Source organism: Eleutherodactylus coqui, chromosome 1, assembly GCF_035609145.1.
Source record: "Eleutherodactylus coqui strain aEleCoq1 chromosome 1, aEleCoq1.hap1, whole genome shotgun sequence".
Taxonomy (NCBI): domain Eukaryota; kingdom Metazoa; phylum Chordata; class Amphibia; order Anura; family Eleutherodactylidae; genus Eleutherodactylus; species Eleutherodactylus coqui.
The window spans coordinates 221,862,658-221,874,813 of NC_089837.1; the positions used below are offsets into that span (position 1 = coordinate 221,862,658).

A 12,156-nucleotide genomic window follows, 5' to 3' on the forward strand; every position below is an offset into this window, starting at 1 on the left:
GATCAGCCGAGCATTCGCATGCAGCCAGCACCACAATAACTCAGAGGTCAGAGCGGAAGCCTCTGCAGCGACCTCTGTGTAGTGGCCAGAGCTTGTAACTGCAGGCACGGCTCTCAATGAGAGCCGTGCCTGCAGTTACAAGTGCCAGCCACTACACGGCGGTCAGCACGGAGGCTTCTGCTGCTTCCACTTTGACCTCTGTGTTCTTGTGGCACTGACAGCATGCACCCGCTCAGTTGATTGTCCGAGCAATGGACCACGGCCGATCAACTATTGATGACCTATCCTGAGGATAACTAATTTGCAGGGACGCCAAAAGTTTGACCGATCTGATATCGATGGCCTATTCTAAGGAGAGGTCATCAATATCTAAGTCCTGGACTATACCTGTAAAGAAGTGTTATTTTATTGAATTCCCTTCTAAGGGCGAGCACCCACTGGCGTTTGCGTTTTCCGCGGGAAAAAACGCAGCGTTTTCGCGGCGTTTTTCGCGGCGTTTTCGCGGCTTTTTCATTAATTTCCATGGAGAAAAATAAGGACACATATGCAACTGACAGTTCCTATGTTAAAAACGCAAACGCAACGCAAAAAAAACGCCAGTGGACAGGAACACATGTTATCTCTATGCCTGTGCAGGAAAAACGCAAAACGCAGGTAAAAAAACGCCAGTGGGTGCTCGCCCTAAATGTGTAATTTCACCATATACAGTATGAACCTTTCGCATTGTGAAACAGATTCAACCACTTACAGAGTTTAAAATCTTAAATACAGCACTAGAATGGAGACGTACCTCAACCCATGTATACACCAGCAGTTATATTCTTTGTTTCCAAATATGTCCTTCACGGCGGCATTTAATCAACCTCAACAGGGGCAGATGATGATGAGAGCTTTTGTTTTGTAAAATGCATAACTTGCTAGTTAAATTCTCAGATCACACATGATCCATGTCTTCAAATAATGTAATTTACATCAACAAAGGAGGAGAGATTAAGATGCTGTCATTCGATACGGGAAGAAGAGCGTAATGCAATACTGTTTTTTTTTCCGATAAATTAGTCTAAGTAAGAGCAATTAATATTTAATGTGTCTTTGTTCACTTAAGTATTTTAAACTATTTAATTTATCTCAGTGACATATTCCCACAGATGATATACATTACAAACATTATCCCAACATGGGCTTTATATATATTTCTCAAGGGGCTGCAATTTACTATATGTAAAAGTCCTAGCAGCTCTGGGATCGAGATTTAAATAGCAAGTTCTTCCGTAATAGAATCTCAAAGCATCCATGTACGAAGTGATGACCAGGGTCAGACTAGCCCACCAAGGTTTCATAGCATTCCAGGTTCTGACACAATTATGGATACAACAAGGCATCAAAGGTCAAGCAGCCGGCAACCAATTTAGAGTTGACTTTCAAGCCAGTCATTTGCCACTATATTCTATTTCTTATACATTGATTTACCAATGACTTATTAGACCTTTTTTGATATCCTGAATGTATAATGAAAGCAACTAAGGATTATGATAGTTATCCTTAATGAACATTAAACATGCACATGCTCTGTTTATATAAATGGTGGGTCTTAGAATCATTCTGTTGGCCTTGAGAAACCCCAATCTGATACTAGCGATGGCTGATCAATAGGATATGCTATCACTATGTGCTCATTGGTTTTGACTTCCGTCGCCCCTAAAATAAAGAGGGGTGATTCTCAGTATACACTGGCTCCTATTGCCAAAGCCATTTGGCTAATATGAGCAATGAAAGAATGCAGAGGATTAGAGATGAGCGAGTATACTCGCTAAGGCACATTACTCGAGCGAGTAGTGCCTTAACCGAGTATCTCCCCGCTCGTCTCTAAAGATTCGGGGGCCGGCGCGGGTGACAGGTGAGTTGCGGCGGGGAGTGGGGGGAGAGAGGGAGAGAGAGATCTCCCTTCCGTTCCTCCCCGCTCTCCCCCGCCGCTCCCCGCCGACCCCCGAATCTTTAGAGCTCTGTTTTAACATAATCAGAAAAGCCCTTTAATATTCTGTATATATACATCTCTTAATAGTACTGCAGGTGGTAACCACTATGACCTTTCTGCCCTTTGTACAAGAGTCAGATTAAACTCCAATTAAGTGACAATATATAAGACAACGTCCTTGTGCTATCCCATATACACTATCCCATGCACTGAATGCCCTACTCTCATCCATGAAAACAAACAAGAATAGTATATGCTTCAATTTTTTTTCCATGTTTCTTGTAAAAATGTGCCCAAGTGCGTTGAGGGTAAATTGATTAAAGGGGTTGTCCCGCGCCGAAACGGGTTTTTTTTTTTTTCAAACCCCCCCCCCCCCCCCCGTTCGGCGCGAGACAACCCCGATGCAGGGAAGTAAAGAAAGTTTACCGGAGCGCTTACCTTAATCCCCGCGCTCCGGTGACTTCAATACTTACCGCTGAAGATGGCCGCCGGGATCCTCTGTCTCCGTGGACCGCAGCTCTTCTGTGCGGTCCATTGCCGATTCCAGCCTCCTGATTGGCTGGAATCGGCACGTGACGGGGCGGAGCTACACGGAGCCGCTCTCTGGCACGAGCGGCTCCATAGAAGACTGCAGAAGACCCGGACTGCGCAAGCGCGGCTAATTTGGCCATCGGAGGGCGAAAATTAGTCGGCTCCATGGGAACGAGGACGCTAGCAACGGAGCAGGTAAGTAAAAAACTTTTTATAACTTCTGTATGGCTCATAATTAATGCACAATGTATATTACAAAGTGCATTATTATGGCCATACAGAAGTGTATAGACCCACTTGCTGCCGCGGGACAACCCCTTTAATAAAAAACTGGAGAATGAAAATAAGACATAACCACCTTTCTTAGGGCCCTTTCACATGAACTGAATGTTTCTGTAGTCCGCACCATAAATTCGCACCTTAACCCGCTGCTGAAAATTCCGCACCAAAATCTGCAAGTCTCATTGCGAATTTTGATGCAGAATTGCATTCCACAGGAAAATTTGCATTTTTTGATGTGGAATTTAATGTGGAATGGAGAAAAATTCCACCCGTGTGAAAGGGCCCTCCGTGAAGTGGATTTTTTCAATATTTAATTCATTTCTGGAGAAAGAGATTTTACTACAAAGAATGCAAATAAGGGAGATGGAATAAATCCTCTACAGTGCCACCTATTGAAAGGCAGCATTAGGTGGCACTGTAGAGGATTTATTCCATCTCCCTTATTTGCATATTACCCAGAGGAGCGTGCGTGGCCATTTGAGTCTCCTCACTTAGTTTATAGTATTGCTCTCCCTAAGGAGAAAAGAGCGTTTCTGACTACAAAGAATGTTACATCTTAAAGAAAATGAAGACAAAAGCTAGAATTTTTTTTTTGTTTTTCGAGTAGTAAAATAATAATATTATTTGTCTTGGATCTGGGCAGAGATCAGGATACTAATCAAGTTACTATTGAAAAGGTCAGCCAGTTCTCACAGTCAGTTTTGTAACCTTATGGAATGTTTATTGCTGAATGCTACTGTAAGTTAGACTGACACTGGACGACATCGAGGAATATAAAATGCTTAGCATTCGCCCTTTTTCCCTTTGTTATGTTGTAACGACTGAAGATAAATCATTCTGCCTTGGCACAAAGTAATGTATTCATGTTCTGCAAATATATGTGCAGTTTGTGTTTGGCACCTGTCAAATGAACTAGGTGTAAAAGACTTCACAAGGTTGTATTTCAGAACGATGGAATAGATACTGAAATATTTGTATCTTGTCCATCACATATAAATAAGTATGACTTGTGTCATACTCATCACTATAAGCCATCCTTCCTAAAAGTCCACATAATCAGGTTGACTGGATGGAGAGGATATTTCAAGGAAAGTGATGTGGGGCAGGGGGATATGTTTTTATACTGTGTTCTGGTGAAGTCTGCAGATGGTCTGAAAATCGGACTTTTTTCAGGCTGCTGTTTGCGCACACTCCCATAGAAGTCTATTGGAAAGCATGCGCACAGCTCCCCGTCACCTTTACCAAACTGCACTATAACTGAGTTTATGGTACTGTTTTGAAGTGACAGGTTCCCTTGAAAGGGAACGAGTCATTATAAAATAACCTTTTGTATAAATCACATTTTTCTGTTTAACATATTTTTAAAGAATATCATTTTTTGATATTTGATGTGATGATCTGTATTAAAAAAAAAGAAAAAACTAAAATGCTGTAGCTTTTGCACTGACCACTAAGCCTAATAATCGTTAGACACTTCCTGTCTTGTAGAGCCAACTTTTCAACAGTCATCTAATTATCATCACAGGCAGGATTACAATGAAAGGTAACACCTATGCATAGATAACACAGGATCCACCACAGTGACCTCCATACATGTCATAAAACATACCTCAAACACTGTCCCATAGAGGTCAGTCAGTCTCCTCCTACTCCTTGTGTCTATGGTCCATGAGGCTGCTATCTCTAAATGCTGCTGTCGGTAGCTCAGGCAAGATGACAGCCCTTATAGTCAGGTACAGACAAATGACTAAATCCAATCTACAGTTTAATGCAGATGTTTTTTCCACTACATAAAGTACATAGTGTGCCACTCATTTCTCTGCTGTTAGCGCTCCGCTGCCATTCAAATGCCAACAAGCAAATGTTTGCACTATTCAGATAGCCTAGGTACAGTATGTTAATGGTGAAGCACACCACAAGCTTCTTCATTAACATTGTTACATCCATACAATCAAAAAAAATATATATATTAGAAAAATGGAATATGTTTTATTATTTGGTTTTACGTAGATAAAAAAGTTTACAGATGATACATGCTCTTCAGCAGACTAAACTAAGCAGTTAGGTTCTCAGAGATGAAGGGAACCTCTGGGAAGTCCTCTCAACCCTGCGAGGACTAACAGGAGCTTACAGCGGAACACTTAAAACATGCTTCTGGGTTTAGCGGCACGGCCCAGTCCCTCCTCCCTCCCTTTTTGTCCAGCTTCCAAAGGAGTCTATCGAAACTCCTATGCATCTCGCACCAAAGATAGGTCAGGTCTAGAGATGAGCGAGCCTACTCGGCCACGCCCCTTTTTCGCCCGAGTACCGCGATTTTTGAGTACTTCCGTACTCGGGCGAAAAGATTCGGGGGGCGCCGTGGGTGAGTGGGGGGTTGCAGCGGGGAGTGGGGGGGAGAGGGAGAGAGAGAGGGCTCCCCCCTGTTCCCCGCTGCTACCCCCCGCGCCGCCACGTCTCCCCCCGCCCCCCGGCACCCCCCCCGAATCTTTTCACCCGAGTACTGAAGTACTCGAAAATTGCGGTGCTCAATCGAGTAATTACTCAAAACGAGTAGGTTCGCTCATCTCTAGTCAGGTCCTATCTTTTCATGCAGCAGGGAATTTGAGATGCGTGAATTTCAGTCACTGATGTCCTTTTTTTTTAAGTTTTTTGCGCGGCTAAAATTCCTTCGTCTGAACGTTTTCATAGGAAACTATTGGTTCTAATAGTCTCAATTATTTGTGCATGTAAGTTAGCTGCACGAATTCCCCCATGTGAAAGAGCCCTAAAAGTCTACTCAGAAAAACATGTTGACATGATCTGATGTGAAAAACTCAAAAGCTGAATATGATGAGTTGTAGATGCATCAATAGCTGGCACAATTTTGTTATGCTTTCAACATATTTCTAATATTTTTAGCCCATAGAGCCATAAATACAGTGTCTGTTGCCTTGGGCTAAAGTCTTTCTAGAAGAAATATAAGTCAATGACTTGAATAAGTCTAATATAAAAAGCAATTTTGTATCAAGTACTTTGATTCTTCTTCAATTTAGATGTCTTTAGACGTTCCTCAAATTGATAGCTTTATTTTGAGGAAGGGAAACGAGAAACCCTGCTGTGTTGTGCTAGAAGATTTATATATGAAAGTACGAATATTCTATCAATTGCAGTTACAGAACTACATAAAAAGGACATATTAAAAGTGCAATCAACGTACTCTTTGTCTCATAATTACAAAAATATATGGGTCCAAAGAGTTGTATTAGTTACCTGAAGTGGTCTCTTGATTTTTTCTTAATGCTTCCTTTGATGCATTGCATCAACCCAATGGGTATTGGCATTGGAGACCATATAAAGATAAAGATTGCAACTTCAGAACTACCACTTCAAGATAATATTATAGGTTTTAAAGTAGATATTTGGCTAGGCTTCTGGTAAAGTTGTGATATACAGAGTAGTCCTTGTATTCATGTCCATAGAGCTGGTCAACAGGTATATACTAGAGATGAGCGAGCACCCAAGTGCTCGGGTCCGCGTTATTCGAGTCGAGCTTTTCGTAAAATTCGAGAGCTCTACTTGAATAACGAATCCCATTGACTACAATGGGAGACTCGAGCATTTTTGTAGGTGGGACGCCGGGTCCCGAGCTTTTTTTTTCTCTTCACAGGGGGAGGAGCCAAAAACTGGGATGGGGTTGAACACGGTGTGATGCTCATTCGAGTAATGAGCACCATTGAGTATGCTAATACTCGAACGAGCACGCTAATACTCGAACGAGCATCAAGCTTGACAGAGTACGTTCGCTCAACTCTAGTAGATACCATATACATATTGCTTGTTCAGAATAGAATTATACAGGGGACCTGTTGATACATTAGGTTGGCTGTAGTACTAGTTACAGGGGTTATTCTATTACCAAATAGTACAATCACAATAGAATCCAGAAATCTACCCACTGTTTTTTTTTGCCTTCCTCTGGATCAACATAGGGGGGTAGAAACAGGCTGAACTAGATGGACATTTATCTTTTTTCAGCCTAGCATACTATGTTACTATGTGTTGCAACATCTAGCCTGCAGGGAAACCCAGTTCGATCTTTTAAGCAAATATACGGTAAAGCAACACCAAATAGTTTTCACATATACTCAATTTAAATAATTTGAAGAGATTGCTCATTTTAACCCACCATAAATTCCTAACTATGGGGGATGGAGAAGCAACTGAATAGAGCAAATGGTACATACCTATAGCATATTTATATAATAAAGGGAATCTGTCATCAGATTTATGCCACCCCACCTGGACCCTGATTCCAGCACTTGGTCACTTTCTTTTTTTTCTTTCAGTAGGGCAAACCAAAGTTGTAGTCCTTGATATACATGAGCCGTGGCTCCACCTGTCCCCTTGCTGCTGATTCATAGCTATCTCCCTATACTCTGCATAGGAAGAAAACTACCAATTGATGGTGGGAGGCAAGGGAGCCAGCAGCTCATGAATATCAAGGACTGCAGGGACAGCATTGTGAGAACTACATCCTTCACTCGCACTGTGGCAGAGAAACAGTGATTAAAAGTAAGAAGTAAGTTACCCAGTGGCTGGAATCAGATCTCTGTCACTAGTTTATGATGTTCTCAGATGGGACATATAATAGAAACACTTTTCATTAAATGCTTATGGCTGGTTTGTACTCTTAGGCCTCATGTCCACGGGGAAAATACGAATTAAAATCCGCAGCGGATTTTAACTCTTCTCCCGCGCGCGGATCCGCACCCCATAGGGATGCATTGACCACCCGCGGGTAGATAAATACCCGCGGATCGTCAATAAAAGTGATTTAAAAAAAAATGGAGCATGAAAAAATCTGGACCATGCTCCATTTTCATGCGGGTCTCCCGCGGGGACGGCTCCCGCGGGCTTCTATTGAAGCCTATGGAAGCCGTCCGGATCCGCAGGAGACAAAAATCATATTTTTACTCACACGCTCCGGTTCTTCTCTTCGGCGCCGCGCCATCTTCTCCCAGTCGCGGCCGGATCATTTTGCTTCGGCCCGGCGCATGCGCGGGGCACGTCACCGATGTCATCATGCACATCCGCCGAGCCGAAGAATGAAGATCCGGCCGCGACGAGAGAAGATGACGCCGCCGCGAAGAGAAGAAACGGAGCGGATGGGAGGTGAGTTTATTCTTTTAAATTGTTATTTTCAGCGCTCATGTCCGCGGGGCAGGAGGGACCCGCTATGGATTCTACATGTAGAATCCGTAGCGGATCTGATTTTCCCCGTGGACATGAGGCCTTAGTGGTATGCAAATACTGTGTATAACTGTCTATTATTGTCAAGGTATACCATAGTGTTGACAGTTTTTGTCCATATTAAATAATATAGTTGTTTCCATTATACACAGAAAAAATAGTATTCACATGTCTGTTTATCAAACATATGTGAAAAGTTATACGTTCAGCCCATAAAAGAGCACCTGTCATCATATCACCTATTAGGTAACCAGAGGCCATCAACTTCTAACTCTTGGCAGTTAGGACAAGGGGCTCCTATAGAAGCGCTCGCATGCAAGAATTTAGGTGTGCTAAACGGAGAGCACCTAACAAAGATAGAACAGCGTGGCTACAATGCCAAAACGCAGGTCCATGCTGCACGCTGTGCGGGAGTTTTCATTGACTCCTATGGGAGCAGGAGTTTATGGAAACTCCTGCGCTGGAAATAGATTTCCCACTGCTTACAGCAGGGCATTTAACACCTGCTGCCCAGAAAGCACATTTTAAATATCTTGCTGTAAACTCCTGTTAGTCCCGCGGGGATGAGGGGACTCCCCGAAGGGTTCAGTAGATCCCCATGGGGACTAACAGGAATTTACAATGGGACATTTAAAATGTGCTTATGGGCAGCAACTTTTAAATGCACTGCTGCGGTGTATTCCACCTGCCCGCTGCTGGGCAACTGCCCAGCAGTGGGGTCAGTAGAGACTCCCTCCACCTCTCACCCCAAGGGAGAGAGAGGGGGTGAAGTTACAGGGGTTCCCGCAAAGGCATTCCCAGTGAGTGTGGGAGGAGGGGTAGGGCTAAAGGGATCTACCCTAGCCCTGCCCCTCTATGGTTTGCTATAGGGAATCTCTGGAAGAATCCCTGTAGCTCTCCCCACTCTTTCAAGCCACACCTACTCTCTTTGCGCTATGGAGATATCCCTTGGGATATTTTAAAAAGGCGCAGTAAACTTGACTGGAAGCAGTTCACTTTGCATCACTTCCTAAAAATATGCACCAAAACCCAATTCACTTGCATTATACTGTACAATGTTGCAGAATTTCAGTGCTGATTGTGCCACTGAAATTTCCCGAGAAGTGCGCAATGTGTGAGCCCAGTCTTAATAAGCTATCCTAATTATTGGCACAATATCTTTCAGCTGACAGTTCTACTATACTCAGCTTAGAGCAATGAAAACCTTTCTAGTTGTGGCTCATTTCTATTGAAACAATTAGTCACAAAGGCCTCCATTATCCATGACTTGGATGGTTGATCACTGCTCAAATGTAAGGCTACAGGGTTCCAATATAAGTCATTTCTTATGGCATGCCTGATTTTATAAGCCTTTATTACTTGCTGTACTTCCCAAATTTCCTAATCTTTCTACTGCATGAGAATTGAGTATTGGCTGTTTCTGGTTAAAGATGGGCATGAGGCCTCAGTTAAACATTTAGAAAAAGAAACTTATCTCTGCTTATTCTTCTATGTAGTGTCTCTTCTTGCAGTCAAAACAGAGCCAATGAACAGCAATGAAACCACCACAACAACTGGAGATGGATCGCTTGACACTTTTACTGGGTCAGGTAAAGCAATCTGATGACATATTACACACACTAAAGAGGCAGAAAATGTGTAATCCAGACTAATACACACGTCCTCTGAAATTTCAAGTCTGGCAACAGCCTTGTTAAATTTGGTCAAAGTTACAATGTGGAATAGGTCCAAAATTTCATGCCTGTAAATGCCTGCAATTAGTTATCAAGCATAAATTTTCTTTAATGGTTAAGACATTGCAGGGAACTTGAGATTTAGCAGATCCTCGCAGAAGTACTTTTACTACCAATAGACACATTTAAGTCACCTTTTTGTGCGCATTTGCCCTAAGTAGTTGTGTGATGGGCGTTGCATTTTTGCGTGCGTCTGTGTGTATTTTACTGTATGTTCTGTGCACACATGGCCTGCATATTTGCACGTGCAGAAAAACACACAAGTATGCTCCCTTTGATTTCAACGACCAATTAAACTTAATATGAGCTAATTGGTGTGTAATGCGCACCAAAATAGGGTGTGCTGCATTTTCTGGGGGGCAACCGAAATGCGTGCACAAAAAAACGCACACTTGACTGAACCCATTGAAATCAATGGGTTCTATTCACTGCGTAGTGAAGACAAGCTCTATATTTTTTACACCATTTTGGGTATACATCATTTTTCATTTCACTTTTATGGGGGGTGAAATGGGGAAATCAGCCATTCTGACATTGTTTTTTAATTTTTTTTTCAGGCCATGTGCAATACACTTTAAATACAGCGTTACCTTTTTAGGGATTGTTACAATTATTGCAGTACTATATCTAAAAAAAACCTTATTTTTAGTGAAACTATCGTTATTTAATTATTCATTCTTTTATTGGGTGTTATTTTATGAAATTTTGTTGAACTTTTTTGGGTTTCCGCCATAGTCAAGCCTCTAGCTACCATAGTAAGACATTGGCCCCTTGCAATTGCATCATAGGGGGCTTAATGAGCAGAGTCACACCCTCTGTTAAACTCCTTAAAGGGGTTGTCCCGCGCCGAAAAGGGTTTTTTTTTTTTTCAACCCCCCCCCCCCCCGTTCGGCGCGAGACAACCCCGATGCAGGGACCTGAAGGAAGCTTACCGGAGCGCTTACCTTAATCCCCGCGCTCCGGTGACTTCAATACTTACCGGTGAAGATGGCCGCCGGAATCCTCTTGCTCCGTGGACCGCAGCTCTTCTGTGCGGTCCATTGCCGATTCCAGCCTCCTGATTGGCTGGAATCGGCACGTGACGGGGCGGAGCTACACGGAGCTACACGGAGCCCCATAGAAGACTGCAGAAGACCCGGACTGCGCAAGCGCGGCTAATTTGGCCATCGGAGGGCGAAAATTAGTCGGCTCCATGGAAACGAGGACGCTAACAACGGAGCAGGTAAGTAAAAAACTTTTTATAACTTCTGTATGGCTCATAATTAATGCACAATGTATATTACAAAGTGCATTATTATGGCCATACAGAAGTCTATAGACCCACTTGCTGCCGCGGGACAACCCCTTTAAGTGCCACTGTTGATATTGACCCTCCTTTGCGGTCCCAAGCTGTCAGCTCTCAAAGCTGTGGCTGCATGTAGATCGTGGACTACATAGATGCATGCATAAAATGAGAGGACTAGTTTATGGGGCTCAAAGGAGCAAACAGATACCCTTTAAACACTTAGGCCGGGCTAACACGGGCGGATTCAAATTGCAGAATCCACAATTGGGGTCTGCACGGAGGTTCTACGTCAAAACGCAGGCATGCTCCCTTTGATTTGAAGTCAATGGAAGCTGCCTGATCCGAGGCCCATATGCAATAACGTAACATTGTGTATGGCCATCGGATACCGGCTTCAACGCTAAGTGATGGTGCAGCAAATAGAAATATTGAAAAATAAGAACCTATACTGTGCATGACCTACAGTGAGCCAGTTCGGACATTCGCAATACAGTAATTAGGTAAGCAGGCTTGCTGGCCGGGGTCACAGCGAGAATCTGCTTTGAGCCTCTTGCATACAGAATCTGGTCCGCCCATGTGAACCGGGCCTTAATTAGAATATGGTAAAGTAGCTATTAGGACATTGAAAATATTTTTGAACTGTATTTTTGCTTAGTAGAAGTTGACAGGTTAGGTTTAGAGATGAGCGAGCACCAAAATGCTCGGGTGCTCGTTACTCGGGACAAACTTTTCGCGATGCTAGAGGGTTCGTTTCGAATAACGAACCCCATTGAAGTCAATGGGCGACCCGAGCATTTTTGTATTTCGCCGATGCTCGCTAAGGTTTCCTTGTGTGAAAATCTGGGCAATTCAAGAAAGTGATGGGAACGACACAGCAATGGACAGGGCAGGCGAGGGGCTACATGTTGGGCTGCATCTCAAGTTCACAGGTCCCACTATTAAGCCACAATAGCGGCAAGAGTGGGGCCCCCCCCTCCCAAAAACTTTTACTTCTGAAAAGCCCTCATTAGCATGGCATACCTTAGCTAAGCACCACACTACCTCCAACAAAGCACAATCACTGCCTGCATGACACTCCACTGCCACTTATCCTGGCTTACATGCTGCCCAATCGCCCCCCT

At 43.4% G+C, this 12,156-nt stretch overlaps 1 protein-coding gene across 14 annotated transcripts in view; it reads left to right on the plus strand.

The window, feature by feature from the left end:
• The window catches only part of EYA4 (EYA transcriptional coactivator and phosphatase 4), a 294,629-nt gene that overhangs the window by 180,303 nt on the left and 102,170 nt on the right, over positions 1-12,156 (plus strand). For 8 of the 14 annotated variants that reach the window (XM_066605631.1, XM_066605656.1, XM_066605689.1 and 5 more), the window contains one exon: positions 9,514-9,606. The exons of 3 other annotated variants lie outside the window; for them this stretch is intronic. In XM_066605631.1, coding sequence (XP_066461728.1) covers positions 9,514-9,606 — 93 coding nt within the window. Of the gene's footprint in view, positions 1-7,286; positions 7,347-9,513; positions 9,607-12,156 lie in introns of those variants that run through there. 3 more of the 14 variants (XM_066605638.1, XM_066605669.1, XM_066605718.1) reach the window with 2 other exon arrangements.